The sequence below is a fragment of the Pygoscelis adeliae genome, unplaced genomic scaffold (genome assembly GCF_000699105.1).
Source record: "Pygoscelis adeliae isolate BGI_AS28 unplaced genomic scaffold, ASM69910v1 Scaffold268, whole genome shotgun sequence".
Lineage (NCBI taxonomy): Eukaryota > Metazoa > Chordata > Aves > Sphenisciformes > Spheniscidae > Pygoscelis > Pygoscelis adeliae.
In genome coordinates, this window is record NW_008825262.1 from 813,265 (window position 1) to 827,397 (window position 14,133).

Sequence of the window (14,133 nt, forward strand, 5' to 3'; positions counted from 1 at the left end):
CTGGCCCCAAATCTGACATCCAGGGCTCCTCTCAACCCTCCACACCCCTCAGAGCTCTTGGTGCTGGCAGCAAAGAGCAGAACTTTTTCTCTGTGTGGTACCACTGAGGGTATTTTTGTGATGAGCCAGCTTCCCCAGTGCCAGCACCTCTCCAGGTTGCTCCACAGCAGACAGGCAGCCCTGGAGGGTCAAGCTTGCCCATGTGCCTACTCCCTGCAGAAATCCAATTACTCATCCTTTCCATGCACCAATAATGACCTTGTCACATGGTGAGAGGAACATGCTAGCATTCCTCCAAAACACCATCATGTATTGTAATCTGTGCTTTACTTCCTGCTGCCCTAGTGGAAAACTGCCTTTTTTTTTTTTTTTTTTAATATCAAGGGATGTGTTTCACAGTCAGAGATGCTGCGAAATCCTGTGTCAAAGGGGGCAGAAGCAAGCAAGGATATGAACCTGCTGCATTTTTTCTGAAGAGAGTAAACACATCTCTTTAAATCAGGGCCCAAAAGATTACTGGGACAGCAGCTGTGGGAACAGACACATCCCTGGGGGGAGGCGTCTCATATTGAACAGTCTGGTGTTGATCAATAGAGATTTACTGAAGACAAGAGCAGCTCTCTGATATCCCCTGGTGAGGGATTTCTTCCCATGGTGTCTCTCCCACCCTAGGCCTGCATCCATCACTGACAGGTCAGCAGATCTGCCCACACTGTTAGCCCATTCTGCAGTCATCCACATCATTCACGCACGCTCCAGGCACTCGGACCCTGGTGAGGGAGAGCCTGCCCCAGACCTTAGTGTGATCAGACAGGCTGAGATGGGAAAGGCTGACCAGGCTGCATGCAGTCAACCCACCTCAGTCTTCTTGAGGCTACAGCCATAAGCACAGCACCCTTGTGAAATGCCCTGTGCTACGTCTCACTGCAGCTCCTGCAGCCTTCTGAGTTTTTCCACGCTATTGTTGGACAAGGCAGCCATTAATGGATAGGGACCACACTCCAGTCCCCACATTCATGTTTTTCCATCCCCGCAGACTGTGAAAATACCCTTTAGACTCTGCAGGTAGCAGAATGGATGAGAAGTCTGCATCCAAACCTAGCACAAGGCAAATAATTTAGCGCCCTCTTGACTCAAGTCTGATCTACTTGTAAGATCAGTTCCTTGTTCTTGACTTTTCTTTTTTCTCCCCCCACTCTTCTCCATCCTAACACAGTTTAAACTCCATCCAAATGATACCTAATCACAACTGATGGAAGTCCCAGCTCATGTAGGGGCTAGGGACTGAAAGAGTAATTGTGCCTTGGAGGCACTGAAGGTATTTGGGTAACACTTCATATTGCACCATGCAAACATAATGCTGCAACCTTGCCTTAGAAATGTCACTGCTGCTGGCTGTTAAAGCCTCATCTGCATGAGACGATTTGTGAATGGGCATTTGTTATGAAACAGGCTCCATTTTCTAAATAATTGGGTCATGTGTAAGGTGTTTGTTCAGAACTGTTTTGAAGAGAGCAGGGTGTAAGGTTTCCCACAGAGTCTTTGATCTTTGAGCAGCCTTCTGACTAGTCCCAGAGCACTGCCCTTCTCCCATGAAGCTCCTGCTTCCCACACATCTGTCCAGTTCAGCCTACACCAATGCCACTGGGGTCCTGCTAGCAAATTGCCTGTAACCCCTCATTTCACTGACTTGGCTGTTCCTTGTCTCCCACTGCCTCAGCTGGCATCAGGGACATTCAAACCACCTGGCATAGGAAGTAGGTAGGGCTGTAAATGCTGATGCCCCTTCCCTGTGAGCAAAACAGTACCCCAGGAAATCTGTTTTGTCTATGGCTTCATCCTTTCTGTTTTCTATTTGTATGTCAGTGTAAGTAATTCCTCATCTGGTTTGACTTTAGGTTTAGTGACATTTTCATTAATACCTGTCACATGTGTTACTAGACCCAGACTTGCACAGACTTCAGGTCTTACCTCAGACTTTTGTATCTATGCATCTGTAAATCCCCATCCTGGCCTCTTTTCTTCTTTACATCTTTTTGAATATAAACACAGGCAAGACTCTGAGCCCAGGCCTGTCTATGGATTGATGAGTCTCAGTCATTTAAAAATCCATCTGGTTACATTGGAATAAATCACCAATGTCTATATGATCATATGGACCAGTGAACAACACATGCCTCATATGGATTTCTGCTGTCTCAAGTGCTGGGTGTCTCTCTGCCTCTGCTTCACCAGCTGTAAAAAGGGAAGACTCATGCTCACTGCTTTGTAAAGCACCTCAAACTACAGATGAAAAGTATCACTGCAGTGCTGGACAATATTATTACATGAATTAAGCAAATTAAATGAGGATTAAGCTTATTTAAGTGTTCCTAACAAAGACCAGCACTGGGGCAAGTGCTGCATTCTTTGCAGCTGAAGCAGCATCCCCACATTTCTGTTCCCTCAGCTTGATTGCCCATGCTGGGGTCAGCTGAGACATCCACCTCACTGAACCCCAGCTCCTCATCATCTATGGAAGTCTCAAGGTCAGGGCACCCCTGTGGGACAGGTGACTCCTCAAACAAGGGAGGGTCCTTGAGACCCCCCCAAAGCCCATCCCACCGCACACAGAGAAAATTAGGCTGCTTGTGCCAGTCTGCACAGACCGTGGCTCCTGCTGACAATAAGTGTTTTGCCACTCTTGCTAAAATAGATTGGCAGTGATTGTGCTTCCCTTTACAGCCAGCCCTGACCTTGCTGTTCTCCAGTGTCTGGGCAGATATGTGTATGTGTATCAGTACATGTGTGTAAGCATAATCTGCATCCAAATATGCCCTCACCCACCTCTGGATCAGTTCTGTTACTGGAGCATATTTGTACCTAAACACAAACAGCTCCATGGCCAGGCAGTGTGCAGGCCTGTGGGGAGGAGGGATGGGGAGAAGGAGAAGCTAAGATTAAATAGAGATCTTTTAAGTGGGCTTTTGATGTATATTCTCATGTTGAGCAGCATGGTAAGCCTGGGAGTCCAGGAGCCCCTGGCATGCTGCAGAGGTCTGGGTGCCTTTATTCCACCCATTTTAGAAAACATCTTATTTGCAATGCCAGCTTGCTTTCACGGCTGTGCTGCCTTCTCTGGAACTGAGGTCCTTGTCACTTTGAAGATCCTAGCTATTTGACTGCTTTGAATTCATTTGTTTAATGAACCTCAGGGGGCCACTGCACTAAAGCATTCCCAAACACGTTCAGAGCTTTGCAGTTTCTCCACTAATTAGGGATTCCTTTGGGGCTAAACACAAGAGGTTCTGCTGCTGTGTTTGAAGCCGGCAGTAAGCCAAGACAGTGCTGAATCTCCAACTCAAGTGAAGCATTTTTAATATTTCTCCTCCTCTATTTTTTCTTCTCCCCCAATCAGTGCAAAGTTGCCAGCCACAAACACAAATGACTCAGGTCAAGGTGCTCTGAGACAGAGGGAAGCATTTTATCAAAGCATGAATAAAACAGCCAAGTTCTGCAGTGCGCTTTTTTGCACATGTGCACTTTTCTCAGTAGACATTACACAGCCCTCTCTTCCACAAGCCCTTTCTTCAGTGCCTGTTAACCTACTTACTTACTATTAAAGGCTCCTAGCAGCTAAAACTGCAGATCAGATTGCTCATTAGTCACTACCCAGGAACACACCAACCTCGGCACTTGCAAGGTCAGAGCGTGGCCCAGGTGGCCAACCTCATGCAGCCAGGCACAGGCCACACATTGCATTACTTACAGGGGCTTAGGGTGGGAAAACAGGGGAAAGATCTCCTTCTGAAGTGCCTCAAGGATGTGGCAGTGTCATGGCTGAGAGATGCAAGACAAAATCCACTCATAGCAGCTTTTCTTAATGAAAGAGCTTTCTCTTTTCCTTCCTTCCTTTGCAGTGCCTGGCCCTTTACAACTTGCCTACCAAAAATTGAAATGCACATGTCCTGGTTTAAAAAATAAGAATTCATACTTGTCAGAGGGAATCAGGAAAGAAATTGGTATCTTTTGCAATTCATTACAGCAATTTATTACTCCTCAGAATTTCCCAAAAGTAAGAAAGGTCTGCTCAGAATCCACTCTGCAGTACTCAGGGCACCAAGAATCCTGCAGAACTAATTGCCAGGCACACTAATTACTGATTAAATAGGAAATGCCCAAATACCATTAGAAAGTGATGATTAAACATGTACCACTGATTGGACACATCCTCTCTCCCTTCCAGACTCACTGTAAGTCACCTTCCTGTTGATAAAGTTCAGAAGGACAAACGTATAATAGGAGGCAGCAGTGGTAAGTAAATATAGACTCACCAGAGAGCTGGAAACCACCTTCCTGGGATAAAGTTGCAGATACCTTATCCAGGACCCCACATACCGGCTGGAGTTGATCTGAAGCCAGGAAAATTGCTCATTGCCCACCTTTAGTTTGGCAGCCATATCAGTAGCATCAGGCATTCTTCCAGGTGCTGTCTCCTGTCTCAGATATGAGCTTTTGATATGTCCCATCTGCCCTATCAAGTGCTGCCAGGAAAGGTAACAAGGCAGAAAAACCTCACAGGTTCTCAAAATGTCTGTGTCCACAGAGGGCAAATCTGGAGCTGTGAATGGGCTCAGAGTTAAGGCTCCTGTTTGGGAGGACAATTCCTGCCCTGATTGCTCGCTGTTAGAAGGGAAGGCAGAGCACAACCAAGTCAGGGACTTGTGCTTGCTCACACAGCTCTTCCTAAAGGCAGATACAAGGGGATACAAGCAGGATCAGTGGGTTTTACTGGAGCTATTTAACTTGCTCCCCTCCTAAGCAGAGAATCAGGACCTCAGGATGTGTTTTACACCCAAAACCACAAGGTTGAGCAATGCTCTCTGCAGCAGAGCTTCCTCAGGTCCAGACACCGCCCCCAGACTCCTGCGGTCCTCCCCATCTCCCCGCGCTAGCAACTGTGGCATTTCCACAGGTTGCAGCCTGCTGTCCAGGCTGGCAAAGCCTTTGCCAGCTGGCAGCCAAGGAGCACCAGCCACTGGAGGAAGGCTCTCCATCCAGCCACTATCTCCCAGGCTGGAAAGAGTAAGCCTAGAAAGCTGCCAGAGTGGATTGTAATCCTCACAGCTCTCAAAAGAGGTCACTGCTGTCTAGTTAAAGCCATCAGTGCAACCGTGCTGCTAAGTCCAAGACTCAAAGCAGCCTCCCAGGCAGAGACTGCAAGCCCTTGGACCCTTCGGTCCTGCCAAATCCTGGGACCTATAACATCTCCACAACTGGCCACTGTAGCCTGAGCCATCTCCAGCACATTCTGACACTTCCTTACCACCTCCAGAAATAGCTTCTTTCAACAGAAAAATGCCAGATGAACACAGCTTCCCACATCATCCTGTCTCCTTGTGCATATCCTTCTTTGCTCCCTCCACCTGAAGTCTGAACATCAGAGAAGTTAATAAACTTGGGGATGCATCCCTGGGAAGCAGGAAGGGACCACAGTGACTAGCAGAGATACTCTTCTCCCCAGCCCTTAAAAGCAAAGCTGATTATGGCAGGAGCAGGAGAGCAAGACAGGCAAATTCCAGCCTAAGACTGCAGTCCCCAGACCACCACAGCCACATCCTCACATTTAAAGCCCTTCTTGCTTCCTCCCTCTTCCTTCAGACCAGATTTTCCTCATACCTTTTCCGTAACAACACAGGAAACAGTACTTCTAGCTCTCCCACTGCCACAGGGGTAAGAACAGCACAGCTCTGCCACAGCCCCACTTCTACTCTCAGCGGCACTCACACCTGTGAAGTTCAGCCTCAGCCCTCTTAACCCTTTCAGCCCCTCACCCCACCATAGCACCCTTCAGAATCTGCAACGAATATGAAATAGAAATCCCCCTTCCCAACTACACCCTGCACCCCACTCAGCACCCCAGGCATTTGGCCATTGTTGGAAATGTGGTTAAGGATGACATGAGTGCTGTGGACTGCCCACATGAGGACGAGAGTGCACGAGAAGCAGAGCTGGCTGAAGAGACATCCTCTCTTTCGCCTTTGCTCCCTCCCGCGGGTTGTTTGTGTGCAGTCATGGCTGGGCTTGTCAGAATCCCTGCCTCCTCCAGCCTGATGCTGCCCGCTCCGGCCACTGCATGACAGGGTGTATGTAAAATGTAAATCAGGCCACAGATGAAAATGGCTTTCCAGGAGGCAGGAGGCAGTGGGGCTTGATCAGAGTCATGGTGCAACCTGGCACCCAGGCTCCCTGCAGCTTGCCCTGCTCCCCACTCCCTCTGCCAGCACCCCAACTCCCCCTGCCACAGGACAGAGAGTGAGCAGCCAGTGTGTGGGAGGAAACCTGCGGGCTGGTAGGGTTTCTCCACACCTCCTCTCACTGAGCTGCATCAGAGACTCACCATTGGGGTTAGCATTTGACTTAACAAATTGCATGGGTTCCCAAGGAAAGGAAGATAGTTTCTAGGGACAGCACCCATCTGATTCCCCACAGGACAGGGTGGCCCACATTCCCAGGTGTGCTAGGCCTAGCTGGGGTGGTTGCTGAGCCCCTCTGCAGTGGGGCAGGCAGAGGGAGGGCAGGTTTCCCCACCACCACCACCCCTCTTCTTGGCCCTGTGCCAGCACACACCAGAACCAGGACAGCAAGCCCAGGCACAGCTGGTGGAAAGCTGCTGCCATCTCCTGGGCAGCCTGTCTCCATCGGGCACCCTTTTCCCATCAGCTGCTTTTCTCAAAGGCTATTGCTCCCTCCTGTCCCAAATCCCTACCCCTGGGGCTACCTGCCTTCCCCTGGAGCGCCCCCCTGCAGCGCAGGAGCCTCTGACAGCTGCCTGTGCCTGTGGCACCAAGGCAGAAGACATCACCCCTGCAAACAGGGGTGTACCCTCTGCATTGCACGATAACGCTTCTGTACAAACATGCTTCCTTCCAAAGGCAAAAGAAACATGTGACATGGTGACAGGATGCCAGATGAGCTCCTGCTATGCTCTGTTTGGATGTGCAGGGCTCGGATCCCACCTAAGCAAACTCCGTTCCCCAAGAAGGTGTCACAAGTACTTGCACCCCAGTGCTGATGTCTGTCCTCACACCAGACCTGCTAGAGATGGCACTGAAACACCTACACTGCTCTGGACAGATTTCCCTCCCTTTTCCATGGACAGGTTTGGGGATAGAAGGGACTGTAGTGGAAACCCCAGGAAACCATCCAAATGCTGAAACAGGAAGGACTGCAGTAGTGGCACTGGGACAGCCAACAAGGCCCTCTTTCCAGAAAGGCTCAGCAAACATAAAAAGAGGACAGGAATGATAATGGTCCAGAGGGGGCTTGCAGGCGACAGCAGAGACCTCGTCTCCACTTTGGGGAGAGAGGAGGTAGAGGAGGCAAGTAAACCCAGTCACTGTTCTGTAGACCTTCAAGTCCCAGGGAGAGCAAATTCCTGGCTGCTATTTCTCTCATCTCTTGTGATCAGGGATCGTTTGGGGACCAAACTTCTTGGGCTGTCCACAGTGTAAAACAAGAGATTTGCAGTGACCTCTGCATACCTGCCAGGAGAGCTCCTGCGCCTGGGCTGTCTCACCTTTCTGCCTTAGGCAGGTTCACACAAGCAAGCAGTGCTCATTTGCACAAGGACGTGACAAGCCTATTGCTCCAGAATGACCAGGCTCCATTTACCCAAGTGCTACACATACCCTTCAGCAACAGGCCCTGCCTTCCAGGACAACGTGATGTAATTTCATGCATGTTTTGTCCCATAGGTCAAGACATACTAAGGTCTGCCTACCTTTCCCTGTCTCCCCAGGCAATCCCACCCTGCATCACCTCCCAGCCTCTCAAAGGAAGCATCTTGTGGGTTCAGGGCAGGAGCAGGGGGAGCTGGCTGAGGAGGTGGCCAGGCTGGCAGAAGGTCAACATGATGGGAAGCTGTACCGTAAAACCCACTGGAGGAGGGGACAAATGGCTAGAAGTTTACATGAGGAAGTACAAAGAAGCAATGGAGGCCAAGCAGGAAAATTCCCATGTTAAACTGCTCGCTTTAAGGAAGTGCCCTTTTGCAAAGTATTTGTCCTTTAAACCAGATTTCTCCCTTGCAAACTGCCAGAGCAAACCTGCCCTCCCTCTCCCTGCAGCCAACAGCCCTTCTGATGTAGATAACAAGGAGGCTTTTAGGACCTTATCCCTCAGAGGCATGCAGAGAACAATCCACCTTTTTTCATTCAAGCCTGGATAAAGGCCCTTCAGGGCTAACAGATCCATTTAAGTGCCTTAAAACTGAAGGTTCCTTCTGCTGCTTGTCTGTGGGAAATCCCATGCCAGGGACACCCTGAGAGCCTAGCTGACAGAGGACCAGGGCTGAGGTGTTTCCCCGCAGCAAACCTGGGACACGTGGGAGGACTGGCAGCCTCCCAGCTCCCTCCTGATGCAAAGTGCATTCCTCATCCAATCTGCAACTCCAGGAAGCCACAAGGCCCTGCCTGCCCTACTCCAACCCCCTCTGTTTTTCTCTCCTCTCCCGTATGGAGGCAGGAGATGTGTGGCAGGGCCCTCCATCTGCTTCCTGGAATCCGCAGAGAACTGCTGTGATACTGGTGGCTCCAAAGCCCCTGGACAGACCAGAGGTGCAGAGGCCATCCCAGCAGTGGTAAGTCACCCCACACCATGAGCAGAACAAGGAATCTTTTAAAGCCAGCTCAGCAGTCCAAGCAGTAAAAAACACCCCACATTTACAAAACACTGTTTGCAAAACAGGCCAGTACATCTCAACTGCCTTGAGTCCTTCGCCCAGAGCAAATAGTCCAATAAACCCATGTAGAGGAGCTCAGAGCAAACATACGTCTCCTTGCCCTGAGCTGCGCAGAGTCCCCTTCTGCCATGCAGGGCCAGCAGCCAGGTGGAGAGGATGCCCAAGTTGCGGGAGGGAGTGTTGTGCTGGGGCCACGGCTGTGCTGCCCTGTTGTACAGGGTAATTGCAGCACAGACCAGACTGTCCCATATAGGGAATATACAGGACGCTCTGTGTTTGCTGCCTCTGTTCCTTTCTTTCCTCAGCACCCTGCCCTGGTCCTAGCTTAGCCTCTGCTTGACCCAAACGGTTTTGCTTGCTGTAACCACAGTGCCAGAGAAACAGCCTGATCCAGTTTAGCTGTGACTCACGTTTCCATAATCCGAAGCAGGTGGTCGCATGCAATTGTTTATTCTCTGCAAGACTGCTGCAGTTTTGCCGAAAAGACACCCCCTCACTTGCCACCTCCTCCTACCAGGTTGCATGTGAGAGGAGAAGGTTTCGCTTTCCTGGCTTCTGGTCTTCCCCAGACCATTAACTCTCAGCCAATATGCTGAAGGGTTTCACCTCCATTCCTGAAGCAGAGCCTTGAATTCAAAGCACTGCTGTTTGCCTGGGGACTCAGTCATCCACCCACAAAAAGGAAGATTCATTTAACTCTGAGGAAGACAAAAAGGAGTGGATTGAATGAATCCAATGTTTAATCAGAGAAAAATCAAAGCCTTTTGTGACTGGACAGGACATACATTTTGCCAGGCCGCCTCCTCTCTAGAAAGCTGCTTTATTTAACATGGCACAACTGTAAATTTCACATCAGCTTGGTGGTTTGTGTTTGCAAAACAGGAATGTCTTGAGAAAAAGCAGACAAATCAACAAATTCCGAGAATCTGAATTGCTAGATTGCTGCAAGAATTCTTGTGAAACATCTGTATTTGTCCTTATGTAATACATAACCAATGTCTAGGTGTAGGAAATACAGTCAGCAGGGTTGAAGTAATCCACCACTCTGATTATGCAGCAGAGTTTCGGACCAATTGAGCTTAAGCTCATTTCACTTCTCAGAGATTGTTTCTTCTCCTTTATAAACGACAATGTTCTGGTCTGTTTCGTACACTTTGACTTTATAAAGAGTTCCCATGGGCAGAAGCTTCTTGAGGTTTTCCCAGATGAATACTGCAACGTTCTCTGTGGTGCTAAGAGCGAAACACGAGCAGATTCAGAACTGACAGCAATGATATTTGAGGCTGTACCCAGAATGGGCCGGGGGGATGCTAAAGCCCACAGGGAACCACGCGGGCAGCTTTCACGTGATGACACCCTGAATGTAAGTGGGGCTTGAACCATTGCCAGCAAACATGGATGAAACGAGGTCTAATTAGCAGGTCGTATCTGTCTCCCCAAGCTGTCCAAAGAGCAGGCTCATGTGACAGGTGCCAGTCTGCAAAGGGCTCCTCAGGTGCAAGCAAGTGGTGCCTTCCTGGGTATGTGGGACGGCAGCTGCCCCAGCAGGCCTGCACCCGGCCCGGCACAGTGAGGTAGGCTGCATGGCAGCAGGGCTGAAAGGCAGACAGGGCACCCAGCACCTGACATGCACAAGTGTGTGTCACAGGTGTGTTACACAGGTATCAAGGCTGCTCTTTCAGATGTAGGATTAAGCCTTGAAGACTGTTTCTTGACCCTGCAACCAATGCCATGAGGAGTCCCCATCACCCACCTCACAACCTCAGCAAAGTACGGCACATCCTTATCAAGGTTTTTGTGGTCAAGCGGTTCCATGATTGCCTCCTGCAGAAAGAGAACAGTGACAATCTTGTTCCAGTTGGTCAGTGGAGTTGGGGTTCAAATCACCATGCATACTGAGCAAGGTAACAGTATGTAAAAAAAGGAGACCCCTACATCCACCTGTTAACTTCCTAGCTGGAGACACGGTACTACCTCACATCACAGTGCTAAAGCATTTTAGTCTTAAATCATTCCTTAATTTCTTCTTTATTTCCTACCATCATCAACTCACCACGTCTCCACCCTGGTACTAGACAAATTGCTAAGCTCTAACCAATTCTCCCAGGGGACGTGTAGGAAAATAGTGCAATTACCTGCATATATGCTTTCAGGTCTGTCAGGTTTATAACCATTCCTGAGACTGGGTCAATCTGCAGGGAAAACAAAAGGGAGATTAGTAGCCTAGCTACACATCCTTATTACCAAGGCTGCTGTGAGCCTGTACAAATCAGACTGTGAATATCTGTGCACTCAGGACATCTGAGCCACAAGAAAAATATCTTTCCACCTTCACACACTGAGTTCCAACTCTACTCCTGTGATGTTCCCAAAGGCTAGATACAGCACACAAACAACTCTAGTAATTCCACTCATAAAAGATGACACCGGGGAGGAAAATATCACTGAAACACCCAGTCTTCAAGCAACCATCTAGCATGACCAGAAGCAGGAAAACAGGCGTTAAACTGCTGGGTTGAACAACCAGGGACAAAACAGAGACCAGCCTGAGCTCAGGGCATCCTCCCATCTGGAGAAGGCACAGCTCCAGGAACAAAATCAGATTGTGTAGTTCACAGCACATTTGGGGAATGTAGAAGGAAGAGGCTTCAAAATTTTAGTTTCAGATCTGAATAGAAACCCCCTTTCCTATGAACTGGAAATCTTCAAAAAGTTGTTTGGAAAACATCAAAACCAAAGTGCTATCTAAACAACTCACTTTGCAGAATACACAGAACAATGACAGGATGAAGGGAGAAAAACAACTGCAAAAGCAGAATTTCCTTTTATATTTGCAGCAAAATACCTTGATAAAACAGCTGAATCAGTTACTGGAAGTGCTAAGCCTCCCTGGGGCTCAGTAGTCATCCAAAGGTGCCCCACAGATCTGACCAGAGCCTATACATTCTGTAGGGAAGCTCTGGCAGACTAAGTTATGTGCCCAGAGGATGACTACAAACCTTGGATTAAATACGGTCACCTGCAAATCCTTGTTAGAGGCAAGGTGAATAGGACAGTGATTACGAAAAACCTTCTTCTATAGTGATGTGTACAGTTTCCATAAACACCCCGGGAAACCTAGCAATTGAGCCAGAACTTCAGTACTGTGGAAGACGGGGACCCATCTATCCTGCCACCCTAAGGAATGGAAAAAAAATGTTGATCGCACTTACCTCTCCACGCACAGTGACTATAACTGAAAAAAAGAAAATACCAGGTCACGATGACACCATGAACCTAACAACAAAGTACACTACTGATTGGGGCAGACAACCCATTCATCGCTAATCCACAAGGACTGGTGCAGGCTTCCCAGCACTTAAAAGTGGGACTGTTTTTATAAAATGGGTATCCACTCCATAAAGAATAATGACTCAGAGTCACCCAGCTCATTGAAGAAGTCATTCTCCAAGGTCTGATGCCCAAAGACACACCACTATCCCTGAAGTGCCCCTTGCAGGCAGAGATAAGACTAGATGACTCCTTAAGTACCTACTCCCTATGACAGCCTGTGCCCTGCACACTCAAGATCAGAGTCTCTTGATCAGCAAAGTCTTCTGGACAATGCAGACACTCTACGTGCCCATACAATCACCAGACACCCGAGATCGTAAGATGTGGGCTCGGCTTATAAGTCTTCTGACATCACGGAATACCAGAGAAGGAAAGTAAGGGATGAAGTGGCTGCCAACTCTCTAAGAACTAGAATTACTGCAAGGTGTCATTTCAACCCAGAAGTCCTTTCAACAGAAACAAACACTCGGAAACATCAGCCTTATAAGCTCAGCATTTCTTCCCACTAACCCCAGGCGCTGAGAACAGAACCACAGCTCACTGGGGATCTCACAAAAATAGAAAGACAGTGATTTGAGCCTGGTTGTGATTCTCCTCTGGGGTGGAAAAGCCCCTTCATGCTCTTTTTCTCACTCTCTCTAGTCCGTCCCCCCCCCTCCCCCCAGCAAGGAACAGTTTTAGAGGCATCTCCCTAGCTTTCCAGCAATTTTTTTTACAGTGCGAACATCCTTCTTACATGAGAAAGCAAGAACCGTTGTGCCTGTAAGTCAGCTTTAAAATGAGGGACAGATCTTCAGTCCAACAATCCGTCAATCTGTCTTCCCTGATAAAGCTAGTAGCTCTGTAGCAGAGGTTTCAGGGTACCTACAATACACAGTGCTAAACGGGGAGCCAGCCTAGTAACTGCAGAGATCTGATTCTATGTGCATAGAGTATAGATGATAGGAGAAGAACTTGTGAAAACAACATTCAAATGAAGTTTATGGGCTGTTTAAACTGCATGTCTTTTGCTTAGAAAAATCTTCATTCAAAACACAATGATTTTGCAGATTATAAACAATTAGATTTGATTCATGAAGTGACATTTTGAGATAAATATTTATAATCTATTTAAGTTAATAGCTTGCAAATCCATGCCATGGCTCAACCCCCCTGCTGCTGAGGATTCCTTCCAATTCTAAAAAACCCCAAAACCAACCACTAAAAGCCATACCAGACTGCCGAGACACACGACTGGCTCAGCCCTCCCATGAGTTATTCTGCATTCAAACCAGCCTGCCCGAGAGCAGCCTCTGTCCATGACTACATGTGTAAGCATGGAAGTCAACTCCTTACCTTTATAGTTGTGCCCATGGCCATTTGGATTGTTGCATTTCCCAAACAGCTTCAGGTTTTCTTCATCACTCAGTGATTTACTGTGAGAAATACAGACATGGCATTTCAGGATCCATTACAGATGTTCATGGCTTCACTTCAACTGTGATTGCTTTCTAGCTCTTCCATCTATTCACTCTCCCAAATTTAACCCACTAGCTTTTCCTACTCGGGAGGCACAAACAGAAACGGAAGAGTATTTGGCCCATAAAAAGACACTGTTGACAACGGGGGGTTTTTTGCTGTGGTTTTGTATTTATATATGCAGGTTTTACAACAACTGCCTAATACCACTGCTGTATAAATACTAACAGCTCTTCACATATGAATATGGCAAAACCACTTGGGCTCCTAGGAGGAAGCGCCTGAAGCAAACTATGCATATTATTATTTATTAACTAACGAAGTTTAAGGAGTTTCTCCAAGAAGTATAAAGGGCTACTTCCCTCTCTGAAGGTTTCTTCTGAAGAAATTCAAGTGCCTATTCCGAGGAATATTTCGGGTCAAGGCACTCTTCAGGAATACGTAAGTTTCGAGAAAAAGGCAACAGATGAGGTGCACAGTGAGTTGCTCACAAACTGCAAGCATAACTCGTCCCATTTAAAAACAAAACTTCAGTTCTCATTCAACCTCGTTAGGCAGTGACGTCCCAAATCAGGATTGGCTACTACAGGCTGCAGACAACGGACTGAAACAAAGAGACC

General features: G+C 48.1%; 1 protein-coding gene across 1 annotated transcript in view; it reads right to left on the reverse strand.

Moving 5' to 3' along the window:
• Nucleotides 1-9,453: 9,453 nt before the first annotated feature.
• The window catches only part of PTS (6-pyruvoyltetrahydropterin synthase), an 8,485-nt gene continuing 3,805 nt past the window's right edge, over nucleotides 9,454-14,133 (reverse strand). The window contains exons 2-6 of the mRNA XM_009329559.1: nucleotides 13,391-13,470; nucleotides 11,935-11,957; nucleotides 10,858-10,914; nucleotides 10,476-10,546; nucleotides 9,454-9,954 (exon numbers count right to left, since the gene is read on the reverse strand). Of these exons, the coding sequence (XP_009327834.1) occupies nucleotides 9,813-9,954; nucleotides 10,476-10,546; nucleotides 10,858-10,914; nucleotides 11,935-11,957; nucleotides 13,391-13,470 (373 nt within the window). The 3' untranslated portion in view covers nucleotides 9,454-9,812. The remainder of the gene's footprint in view (nucleotides 9,955-10,475; nucleotides 10,547-10,857; nucleotides 10,915-11,934; nucleotides 11,958-13,390; nucleotides 13,471-14,133) is intronic.